Source organism: Salvia hispanica, chromosome 6 (genome assembly GCF_029641045.1).
Source record: "Salvia hispanica isolate PSC_SH4W2 chromosome 6, Shi_PSC_v1, whole genome shotgun sequence".
Lineage (NCBI taxonomy): Eukaryota > Viridiplantae > Streptophyta > Magnoliopsida > Lamiales > Lamiaceae > Salvia > Salvia hispanica.
The window spans coordinates 7,623,274-7,636,132 of NC_142697.1; the positions used below are offsets into that span (position 1 = coordinate 7,623,274).

Sequence of the window (12,859 nt, forward strand, 5' to 3'; positions counted from 1 at the left end):
TCAACTTCATTACATAAGTTTATGACAAATAGTAAATATTATGTTTTGCATTGCAAACAAAATCGTCAGAATGTCACTCAATCCTCTATCTGCAATTCTTAAAGAAAACAAACTCGAGGGCCAAAATTACATTGAATGGAAACAAAATTTGGACATCGTTCTCACGGCTGAAGAGTACAAGTTTGTGCTCACTACTCCACCGTGCCGGCGGCTAATGCCGCACAGATAGTTATAGATGCACATAAACGGTGGCATAAGGTGAATGAGATGGCTAAGTGTTATATGTTGGCCTCCATGTCAACAGTTCTTAGACATCAGCATGCTGCCATGGCCACTGCCGCCTATATTATGCAAAATCTCACAAACCTCTTTGGTACTCAGGATCGAACGGCTAATTCTTAAGCCTTTCGGAGTATCATGGCAAAGACTATGAAGGAAGGCTTTTCTGTGCGGGACCATGTCCTCGAGATGATGAGCCACCTCAATCAAATTGAGGTTTTGGGAGGCGTCATTGATGTCGAGTCCCAAGTTACTATCATCCTTCAGAGTCTGCCCCCTAGCTTTCAGCAGTTCAAGCTCAACTTTGAGATGAACAAAAGAAACTACACCTTGGCTGAGTTGTTGACTGAACTTCGATTGGCAGAAGATCTCATGAACCAAGCTAAGGCTGCGATGGTTAGTTCGACACATCGTTCCTCTGGCCCTAGGCCTGGCGCAGGAAGGAAGAAATTGTGAACCAGGTCGTAGCTAAGGAAGCTAAGGGAAAGAGGAAGACGAGGTTAGGCAAGAAGCAAACAGGAAAATGAGAAGATGCATTGGAAGCCAGACTGCCCCAAAAAGGGTAAGGCTACACGTATGCACCAAGCTCTAGTTGTCGAGTCATGTTTGGCTTCGACTTCATCTCATACTTAGGTTATTGACATTGGAGCCACTGATCATATTTGTTTTGATCCTGACTTAATGAAGGTGAGAAGACAGCTATATTATAGTGAGATCGAGGTCCAGCTGGGTGATGCTACTAAAGTGGCGGCCGTAGTAGTGAGAGACGTTTATTTGCGTTTTAGTAGTGATAGATTTTTGGTTTTGAAGAATGTTTTGTTGGTACCTTCTTTTAGAAGAAATTTAATTTCAGTTTCTAAATTGATTTTTGATGGATATTCGATATCTTTTAATGAAGTGTTATTAAGAAAGATGGTTCTTATATCTTTCGTGGTATCATGGAAAACAATTTGTACGCAATCATATCTACACAATTTAATAATCGCAAATTAGAACTCAATAATGCATCGAAAATTTCTAGGAAAAGAAAGGAACCTTCAAGTTCAATGAATGGAACGTACTTATGGAACCTTAGACTTGGTCATGCCAACCGAAGAAGGATTCAAACTCTCGTGGACCAAGACCTTCTTAAAGGTCTAGATACTGAGTCGTTCTCCACGTGTGAATCCTGCTTAGAAGGCAAGATGACTAAGAGACCTTTTAGGGTGAAAGGCAATAGGGCCAATGAAGTACTAGAACTCATTCATAATGATGTGTGTGGACCAATGTCAACCGAGGCAAGAGGCGGCTTTGGCTATTTCATCACTTGTATTGATGATTACTCGAAAGTTGGATATGTTTATTTGATGCGTTTCAGGTCTGAATCTTTTGACAAGTTCAAAGAGTTTAAGGCTTATGCGGAGACACATCATGGAAAACGTATCAAAAGCATGCGATCTGATCGCGGACGCGAGTACCTTAGTGCCGAGTTTTTTGGACTACTTATCACTAGAGGGAATTTAATCCCAACTGACTGCGCCGGGGGCACCCCAGCAGAATGGCGTAGCTGAAAGAAGGTGAAGGAACTGTCACATAAATCAATTACATAATAATTCTGATCTATTTAGCAGATTATTTAGACAAATTCTATTCGCGTAATTATCACATGTATCATTCTCATAACTCAAATAAAACATGATTTAAATTAATTGAAACCTAAAACATGCATTTCTACGGTTTAGCCATTATACCTTGATGATTCTCCAAAGAATCGAAGATAGCTAGCGCCTTCTCCACGTGAAGATCTTTAGTACAAAACCACGGATCTTCTGTCTGGTTCCCGGACTGTAAATGATGAATTGGCCCGGATCTCCCTGCTTCACTGCCCTAACCTTTTGGATGATCTCACTGCAATGATTTGGTAGCTTAAGGTTGGCTTTAGTCGGCTTCTTCTTCCTCATCACCGTCTCCCTTAATAGCTTTGCATACTTTGGTATCTCCTGCAATGATTCAACAAGAGGGATGTTATTATGGACCTTACAAAACATATTAAGGAATTGCTTGGACAGTCTCTTCAAGCTTGAACTTCCTCTTTGGCTGAAAATGGAATACAATCCCGTTGTGCCGCACGAGCTCCTGCTTTGTGGACGATTTTGCCGACTCAATGGCGGTCCGCCGCGGGGTGCGCGGCGGTCCGCCGGCGGTTGGGCAGACTGCAGTCGGTGGGTCAGCGGCGGCCCGCTGCGGTGGTTGCAGCGGCTCCGCCAGGCGCGGGGCGGTCCCCAGATTTTTGCTTTGCCACCCACTTCTTGTTTATATTGTTCACTCGTGTTGCTGCCTTTGCCTTGTCCTTATCAAGTTTCTTTTGGACCTGCTCCGTTTGAGAATTGATGTTCGAGATGGCAGTCGAGATTGTGTTTATCCCTTGCTCGAGATTGTTAATTCTAGCCTCCACAACTCCGATCTTGGTATCATTGATTTTTCTATCTTGTGCAATTACCTCCAGGATTTTCGTGATTCCTTGGTCATACTTCTCCTCCTTCTTGACGGGTTCAACTACTCCTCCTTTGCTAACATTAAATCCTGCAGGGGGTTGCAAGAAATTATTGTTAGAATACGACAGATTAGGATGTGGACGGTTCCTATTATAATTATTGAAATTACCGCCCCCTTGGTTAGGGCGATAATTGTTGTTGTAATTTCTGTTGGGACCGCCTTCTTGCATGTAGTTGGTCTCTTCCACTATCGGGGCAAGACTTTCCGGTTTAGAGACCGCAATGATGGAGGTTGGTGGAATCGGATCCTCCTTCCTCGATGTGTTCATTTGGTCCACCCTAACTCTGAGCTCGGCCAATTCCTTAGCACAGGAGCTTTCTTCGGCCTCTTCTATAGCAGCTACTCTCCTTGAGTTGTGCCTTTCTTTCAACCACCCTCTACTGTTGGTGGCGAATTCCTCGATCACCGCCATGGCATCCGTGCCTGTCTTCCTCAAGAAACCACCGTTTGCCCCCGAATCCAACATAGCACAAATTCTTTCTTTAAATCCATTATAAAGGATTCCTACCTGATGGTCCACGGTAAAACCGTGGTTGGGCACTTGCGGAGAAGAGCTTTGAAACGAGCAAACGCCTCATAGAGGGGCTCATCAGGGCCCTGAATAAATTGGAAGATCTCGCTTTTATGCTTCAAGATAGTGCCCGGCGGGTAGTACTTTTCAAGGAAGGCAGCTATTATGTCCTTCCATGTGGAGACCTTCTCTGTGGGCATTCACTCAAACCACTCTTTATCAGAATCAATTAAAGAAAAGGGAAAGATTTTTACCCTTATGGCATCGTCGTCGACACCATTCAATTTCGGAGAGTTGGCGATCTCCACAAATTTGGAGAGATGGCGGTTGGCATCTTTTGCGGCCCTACCTACAAAGGGAGTCTGCTCGACCCTTTGGATAAGGGTCATGCGTAACTCAAAATTGTTAGCATTTATACGAGGCCCTTCGGGAAAAGCAACCATATTCCCGTGATTGAACATGTTCATCATAGGTACTATCTCTCTGTTCTTCTTCTCCAGTGCTTCGCGGGCTGCCCTTTCCGCGTCTCTCTCATCCAACAATAGCTGCACCATCTCTTGCAACTTCTCGAGGTTTGTTTTGTCACCCATTGAACCTGATCCATTTTCACTTCTTATTTTCCTACGAGTTTTTTCGAGTTCTAGATCGAGCGGTTTTAGGTTGTCCTTCCCAGAACGCGTTCGCATACAAAACCTGAAAGAATAAAAAATATTAACAAATTAAAACTAAAAACAAAAACAGAAAGCAATTAAAATACAAAGTAGTAAAATTTTCCGCTTGAAGATATCACTCCAAAGTGAATTGTCTTCCCCGGCAACGGCGCCAAAAACTTGATGCACTATTTTTTAGCACTATTAATACCTGCAAGTATACAGAGTAGCAACAGTATAGCTATAGGTGAATGTCTATCCTTTACTAAAACTCAATTACTATATGAAGAACCGAAAGATTTTGAAAACTTTTGAAAATTGAAAGCAATAGAAAGCAATAAACAACTTGATGCAGATAAAACACATATATAAAAGTATAGAGATAAGGGAATTCCAGGGATGTGCGTTCACAGTTATGGTTATACAAATTCCAAACTACAATACCCTAGCACAGTTATTACTTTGATAGAACGAGTCACCTAACTTATGCTCATGCAATGCAAACGTTGATTACTAACATTAAGGTTGTCAATCCTAACACGTAACTCTGAAAAGCTCCTAAGACCCTTAAAAAGTCCCCTCTCTCAATTAACAGTGTGGTTTTAAAGGAAGCTAATTGTAGTGTCTACTAAGTGAACCTAATTCGCTAGAACTCTCTCACAGTTATGAAGCAAATTATGTTGGATCAACACAGAATGTTTCACTCAGACGTGAAGCGTCAAGATTAACTTAGGGAAGAAACAAAGTAAAAACAAAACGGATATTAAATAGAAAATAAGAATTGTATAACCAAAGTCGTTATTAACACATCCCTAGAATCCTATGAATTTAGTTACATATGATGTAATAATTTAAACACATAGATTGAAGGAAAAACAATTGGAACATAAAACTAAAGCTAATAAAACCCGTAGGTTGAGTCGTTGTCGTTCTTGATGTTCTTGAATCCTTCTTCAACTCCTTGCACAATGACGTACTCTAACTTTTAATCTCTGGGAATTATGTTGCAAAAAGAAGCTCTAATTTGATGAAGCTTGAGGGCCTATTTACAGGGGAAAGTCATTCCTCATCTTAGAAGGAAAAGATCTTCAAAATATTGTAAATCTTGGAGAGAAATCTAGGTCAATTCGGATTCACCGCTTTTTACGGCGGGTCGCCGCCTTGTATTCCAGAGTCTCTGTCTCCTTGGTGGCGGGCAGCCACACGTCCTCTGGCGGTCGCCGGATGAGACTCCTTTTCTAGCATAGATTTTTGAGGCGGGCCGCTGCAAGCAACTAACCGCCGCAGTACATGTTGCGTCGGCCGCCGGTCGCCGTCTGAACTCCAAATTTTCAGACTTTGCGTTTTGACTCCCTTTTTCGGCTCAAATATGCACATATCTCACAAAACACGTCAAAAAACCAAAATCTATGAAATTCAAATAATAGACATGAAATGTGATTTTGACATTAAAAACAGACCAAATAATGGCCTTAAAATAGTGCAGAATCCGAGTGTATCACTTGCTTGGATATAGTGATAATGAAACCGAAGTTTGTTTCCTTTTCTCATTTCGGTTATGAATATTCTCTTTCTGCCTAGATTAGTTAGATCTAGTAGTTTAGCGTCGATTTCGATATTTACCTGCATGGATTTCCCTTGTTAGATTAGATTTGGTTTTTGTGCAATATTTCAAGTATTCTGATCTGTTCAATTCTAAGAAAATGTCAAGATCTCGTAGTTGTTAAATTTCTGCCACCTTGCATGCTAGTTTGTTTACGTAATTCGTAGGGTTGTATGTTAGTCATCTCCAATTTTCAAGTTTAAGTTTCATATCTGAGTTTGTTGCATGATTAACTTGAGTTTGTCAATGGAGTTTTCGATTCACATCTTCGCATTTCTTGGTGATCAAGACATCTCTATCTAATTTGGGGACCACTTATTGCTTTTAGCCACCTTTTGCGTTTTGTCCTTTCACCTTTTCCAGCTTTTCTGTAGATCTGGCAGTTAGTCGCCCAGTACCCTTGGAATCCTCTGTTACTTTGTCTAGTCATTTATAGTAATTTTTTTGCTTTTTACATGCAACAGAGTAGTATAGTCTTACATATTCACACACTCAGTCACATGCCGAAGTAACAGTTACTTACTGGTTAGGATAGTATAAGTTCCTCTTTTTAATTTACGTCTAGGTAAACTCAACCCGAAGTGTAGTAGCGAACCAACCCTTCCAAAGTGTTGTCACAATCATATCACGCAACTATCCGTCTCTGTGGGATTTGACCCTTACACCACTATACTAGCCAGTATAAGTGGGTTGAGATTTTGATAACATGTTTTAGGTCTCGTGTCAAGTACACTGCTAAGTCCAGGTCACCTCCTGACTAGTTGACGTACGACCCTGCATTAACCTGCTCTTTCACAAGGTTAGGATAGTGCAAAGCACAAGTGATTGAATTGATTTGTAAAAATCAATATATTATTCATATATCAACTTTTAGACCCTCAATAACCACATCCCATTTGACGAATTTTTAATTGTCACAAATTTGAAGCCTTAGCAGATCCTAAAACACATGGCAAGTGGCCAAATGTAGTTCGATGTAGGATAACACATAGTAGTATGTTTTAATTAGAAGAGAGAAAGAGAAATGAATAATGGAAGAAAAGGAGAACGAGAGAAGATTTTTATAATACTATCATATTAGGTCATTTTTCGTAGAAGCCCAAAAATGTCCTCTATGGCTAAAATGTGAAAATGTATATTCGAAGAACATTTTGAAGCGAAAATTAGCTTCAGATACCAAAAATGAGATTTTCAAGTACTAGAAATGCTATAGAAAAAGATCAAGAATTATTTTCGTAAACTGAAAGATCAGGTACCAATTTTAATGTTCACCTTTTCTTTATTTGTTGCTTATCATAATTCAATTTAATGCTGCCAACTTTATTTTGATTCCTTGTGAATATATCAGCACATGATTTTCCAATAATTTTGTAACTTGCAGATTAATCAAGAATGTATTCCACCCTCCGTCTTATAAGAATATGTACTCTCTCCTTTTCTATTCGTCTCACAATATGCATTTTCTAATTTTAAAAAGTCTTTTTTCTAATGAGATAAAACCCATTTTCCGCTATCAATATTTGAATTACTTTTCTTTTCTATCTCTATCTTACTTTACCAATTATGCATTAAAACACGTGCTTAATCTAGAGTGCATATTCTTGTGGACCGGAGGAAGTAATAATATATGCAGCTTGACAATTGGAGTAAATTAGTACTACTACAATTCACACTACGATTGCCTTCATCATTCATACACAGTTCTGGTTCTTGAGTAAAACCCAAAGCGCCTTAAATAAAAACAGTAACCAAGAAGAACAAAAGAAGAATCATTAATTCAGAAACAAAGACAGGCAATTTACCGAGAAACCAGATTATCTTGCAGAACAAGCACTGTTCTTACCCTGACTCTTACATCTACACACAAAATGCTACTCAAACTTTAGTTAGGTCCAAAACGCCATTGAGTAAATTGACAAATACATGCGTCCACATATTAAAAGAGCATCATGATCATGATAGTTCACATGGACAACCCCCCTTCATGGAGGTCAGAAAAGCACAAACTCAAAACAAGTTATTGGGAAGACTAATCATTTAGCATTCCATAAGAAATGGGGGCCAACTTGCCACCCCTTTAGTTGGACCACACATGAACAAGACCATGCCTATTTCCAGTGTATATTTCGTTGCGGTCCTCATCATAGAAGAGGGCAGTGATATCTTCCAAGGCCTCAGCAACGGTGCTGATTCTAGAAGCTTGGATGCGCTTCCTTGAGTTGCACTTCTTCCCCCCACAACCTGCACTGCAGTTGCATTCGTTCATCGGAAGACTGTTGCTTGCTTTTATTTTTGCCAAGCACTTACCAGTTAAGATATTGCTGATGTTGATAGAACCCGCTGCATCAACAAGAAATACATGAGGAACAAGACAAACATTAGGCCCATTAATAGAGATTGTCATGTTAACATAGTTCCTATTGTATTCCACAGAGGTTAAACGAAAATGTAGTGCCTAGTGTAAAAGAAAAATTCATATAAAGAACCCAATCTTTACAAGTAAAAGTGAAAGGTTAAAATTTTGACATGGACAAAAGTGCACAGATGAACATTAATACTAATATTAATACAAATAAAAGTGAAGGGTCTCAATGGACCCACCACCTGCTTTAAAAGTATAGAAACAACATACTCCCTCCGTCTCATAGAAATAGGCCATATTTCTTTTTTCGTCCGTCCCATAATATCCATATATAGTAACCTTTGTTCTTCTTCTCTTTTACTTTATCATTTATGGTCCCACCACCCACTTGTACTTTCAACTACTTTTTCTCCTCCTCTCTTATTTTACCAATTATACATTAAAACCCGTGCCAACCCTAAAGGGCCTGTTTCTACGGGACGGAGGGAGTATCTGTTTTCCCTAATGAAATATACACCATGTAATAGATATAGAGAACTTAAGGAATGACTATGTGCTTCCGGAACATACCTATGCCATCAGACAATGGTTCATCAGAATCTGCTTTGCAATACGAAATGATGAGATCCTGATCACTTGTGATATATATGTTGTTAGTGTTGCAATCAGGATGCCATAAAAGGTGATCCTCAAATGAGGTCACAAGTTCCCCTCTGAAGTTCCAGACAGCAACTGTTCGGTTTCTGAAAGTCAGGAATAATTGGTTCTCATACAGAAATATGAATGCAGAAGGGGTCATGAACTCGGTCCGGCTAACTTCTGTTATCTCAACATTGCGAACCTAAATAGACAGGACGTCAGATTTCGGAAGGACAAGAACATCACAATTGCAATATATAGAAACTTACATCAACAATCTGGAGATTCTCATTCTCTTGCTTGACTAGAAGCTTCTCATTGAACTGCTCGATGAAATCAACCTTCTTGTTTCTATGAAGAAGATGGTTAAACGATTTCAAAACAGTCCCATCTTCAATTGAGAGAATCTTCAAGGGGACGGCGCCTTGGGTTTTTGTGAATATCAAAAGCATGATTCCTGGACTATTGTACAAAACATATGCAAAAAATATTAAACAAAATGCCAGCAGAACACAATCAGAGGGAGGGAAACAAATTTACAACCTCCAATTATCATTGCAAGTAATTCAGCTAATAGTCGATTACTCAAGCATGCATAAAATCATAATAGCACAACTGGCATACCCAAACCACAGTTTTCAATATAATCCCAAAGGTAAAACTATAGTTTCAAGATTAAAAGAAGCATCCCCCCTGTAACATTACCTGATCTTGATCTCCTGAACATTTTTATCTGAAATCGAGTACAACATCGTGTAGTTTTTCAAGTCAAAAACCTTGTATATGCTGAAAGAAGACAGTTGTAGATATCAGAAAAATATACGTGTCAAATATAATAGATGATCCACTTATCAGCTAAGATTACCTGTCTTGTGCAGAGTAGGTAAGAACCTTTCCATTCACATCATCAAACTCGACAAAACCAGGCCACTTCAATGACTCGGACTCAAAAAGAGGGAAACCAGCATCAGGTTTGCCCCTTCGTATGTATCTAAAAGATGGGCCACAGATGTAATGAGGAGTAATAAAACAAAATGAGAACAAAAAGAAACAGCAAGCAAATGGTAAGATGAAATTACTCTATCCGTGTTGTTCTGCATTTTAAGGAACTAAAATTATCCGAAGCATAGACAGAAACAGTAATTAGTGAATCATTATTTTTGTTGTAGAATAAGCTCCGAATGACTTCATCAGGACAAACATTCAAGAAGCATATCCTCTCGTTAGTCTCTGCATCAAATAGGTGACATATATAAGCCCTTTAAATAGCCAAGAGAAAATGCACAAGGAGCTTAAATTTCAGTAGTTTTGTACCTCGACTAAATGCTGCACACACACCAGATTGGGCAAGTGCAAAGACAATATCACGGGCAGCAACTATCTCAATAATTTTTGACCTCTTCTTAAGAAACGGTAATGACAAAGAACAATATCCCTTGGGATCATGAGTATCATACTCCTCCTGAACCAAAAGATCAAGGTCGGTATTAGTCCATCATGCACATAGGCAACATTATATCCATTCTCCTCATGACAGTTGAATACAATATAAACAGCCAAAAATAATGAGTTCTAGAGAAAAAGACTTCTTTCAAATGAGTTGATGCTTATAATGTGATCAGTTTGACATAAATGTTATAACACCTCCATCAGATTTTAGGAATTAAAATTTAGCTGATAATGAACAGAAAAAATGACAAGAACTTGCTCATCCTCTACACCAAAACTAGAGAATTTTCATGAGCAAGAATTTTCATGCCGCATATCACTATCATACATGATAAGTGAAGAAACTATTTGAACTCAATTAAAATCAAATTTATCAATATACTAAAGTATATGAGAAGAAAGTTTATGTACTTAAAACAAATAAAAGAAAGAAACTTGCTCATTCAATAAACAATTACAAATTGTATCTTCAAACTCATACTAGTGCTACAGAACATTAAATTCCTATACCAGCTTCTTCAATAGTGGGGTGCAAAAGTATAATACATTTTTCACAAACGGCTTGGAATTATAATCTTTTTTACATTACTAAGCATAAGCATGGACGACCCCTCCAAAACTTGTTTAATCGGGCCATCATCTTCACTCCATGTATCATAGCAAGTCATTACTCGGCCCGCGCCTGGGAGGGGCAGACTGGGGACAAAGATAGGGATGCACAAGGGCTGCCTGAGTTGATGAGTCTCTAGGAAGCTACCTTGAGGACATTCTAGAACACTAACAAAAACTAGACAATGTAGCAACCAATATGGATGACGAGAAGAGCAATTCAGAAAAGTAGCAATCGACATTTTTCAAAAAATAGAAGGGTTTAATATAATGTGAAACCAGACAAAGCCAAAAGATTTAATGGCTAACAAACCTATAACACCTTATTTGTACAAAATCTTGTTCATTAGAAAACCCTATTATTTGACCTAAAAGTGTTAAAGAAGAGTAAATCACTGTACTAGAGAAGACTTAGGTGCATAATTTGTTGACCATGTAAGTAGATTCATGGATATCGCACTCTAAAGAACCATTTCATAACATCTATAACATCTATATGTGTCAGTTGAGTTGACGAAAGAATCATGGAGAAGGTCATAACCCACTACTACTATCTAATATGTCTCTCAGCTTCCTTTATAAGTCGTGGCATGTTAGCATAAAAGGCGAATTATAATATCGGCTTTAGGTATAGACTGAAACACCTATCCATGTAAAACACTGTTATAACAACTAAAAATATTGTAGCACATTCTCCACACAAAAAGATAAATAATACACCTTCTGGTATACAGATCTACAAACATGCTAATTCAAGTGAGAAGCAAAAAAAGGGGAAATTGAGGTGAAAAAATGCCCTCCAAATCTCGGCAAACACTTCATCAAGCAAGCACCCAAAAGCCCTAATTTTTCTGTGCGTCAAAATCTTCGTTATAGGCAAATATAGTTCATCAAAGTTCAAATCTTTAGAGGCAACTACCTACAAACCCTTGAAATGGGCCAAAACCTGAAAAGGTTGAAGAAGTCGAAAAGATGGTGAAAATCAACTAAACCTGCAAGCTAATGTTGCGGAATCGCTCCTGAGCATCGCTCATGCTAAAAGCACGATCACGCTTCGAGGAAATCTCCCTTCTCTGCAGCTTCTTCACGCTATTAACAAAACCATCTAAACCACCGCGCGGCCGCTTCTTCGCGACCACTCGCCGGCCACAGCACGGCCTGGGGCTTGCCGTTATTCTCCGCCCGTCCATGGCACTTTTTACAGAGAAATCTAAACCCTAAAGAAATTATGCATATCGAATGTATCCGAGCTTTGAATTGTAACATGCAATGAAAAAACCCTAAATCTCCGGACCCAGAAAAGATAGTCGGGGCTCCTTTACAGGCCAAGGTCCGGAGCGAAATTCAATCGGAAACAAGAGAAAAATCAGTTTCTCATCCTCTTCACAGTGAGTTTTTGAATTAATCGTCGCATTTACGCAAATTTAGATGCGAGAAAATCACTTTCCCCTTTTCTCTCTGTGCCTTCCTGTAGTAGTAAAATATTTACTCATGAGAATGCAATATGGCAAAGAGTAAAAGCTCTGGGTTTGAAACGAGGATCCAAAAATAGAGAATGCGAGAAATTTGTCGGATTTTAGAAGCGTTTGGCGACCGACTAGAGTTCAAATTCCAGATTGACAACATTGGACCCAATTGTAAAATTCTTCCGCTTTCCAATGTTTATAGTTTCCGTTCAAGTTTTAAGAAATGTAATGGATAGAAAAAATTAGTGATGCATCGTAATTTAAAAAAAAAATTGTGATGTAGTAGTATGTGTTAATTTATAAAGGAGCACATAAGTATAATACTCCTTCCGTCTCAAGCTACTCGCACTTTTTATTTTAGGCCGTAAATTTGAGATTGATTTTTTAATGTAATTAAATTAAAATTTTAAGTGTAATAAGACATCACTTAATAAAGGACCTCTTAACTTAATCTAACATATTAATTAAATGCATTAATTCTAACTTAAACTATAAATAGTGTAAGGAGTTTGTGATGTGCCGAAAAGTAAAAGTGCAAGTAACATGGGACGGAGGGAGTATAAAAATATAAAGATAGAATGGCGAGGATAAACACCGGCCATAGTGTTGGTAGCAAGTCTAATATATCAAAGAGCAATACTCCTTCTCCTCGTTTGAGCTCTCCGTTTCTTGCCAGCACTGCTGGTTTTGGCAGGAACAGAGCTGGCTCGTATCAAGAATCTAGTATCAAGAAGGGGCAAATTGCCCTCCTCCATT

The 12,859-nt window shown here is 38.9% G+C and overlaps 1 protein-coding gene across 2 annotated transcripts; it reads right to left on the minus strand.

The window, feature by feature from the left end:
- Positions 1-7,350: 7,350 nt before the first annotated feature.
- On the minus strand, positions 7,351-12,260 carry LOC125206013 (uncharacterized). 2 transcript variants are annotated; one of them, XM_048105271.2, is made up of 9 exons: positions 11,630-12,260; positions 9,894-10,041; positions 9,659-9,809; positions 9,445-9,570; positions 9,285-9,365; positions 8,849-9,041; positions 8,511-8,781; positions 7,886-7,918; positions 7,351-7,824 (listed from the first exon to the last, which is right to left on the minus strand). In XM_048105271.2, the coding sequence occupies exons 1-9, from the start codon at positions 11,825-11,827 to the stop codon at positions 7,616-7,618; spliced, it is 1,410 nt and encodes a 469-aa protein (XP_047961228.1). In that variant the 5' UTR covers positions 11,828-12,260; the 3' UTR covers positions 7,351-7,615. The 2 variants fall into 2 exon arrangements, with proteins under 2 accessions (XP_047961228.1, XP_047961227.1); XM_048105270.2 differs by having other exon boundaries at positions 7,351-7,918; positions 11,630-12,259.
- Between the last annotated feature and the right edge of the window lie 599 nt (positions 12,261-12,859).

Coding starts and splice junctions, on each gene's coding strand:
- LOC125206013 (XM_048105270.2), bottom strand. CDS start 11,827: ATGGACGGGCGGAGAATAACGGCAAGCCCCAGGCCGTGCTGTGGCCGG. Junction 9,571..9,658: donor TGCAGAACAACACGGATAGA/GTAATTTCATCT, acceptor CCCATCTTTTAG/ATACATACGAAGGGGCAAAC. Junction 8,782..8,848: donor AGAATCTCCAGATTGTTGAT/GTAAGTTTCTAT, acceptor CTGTCTATTTAG/GTTCGCAATGTTGAGATAAC.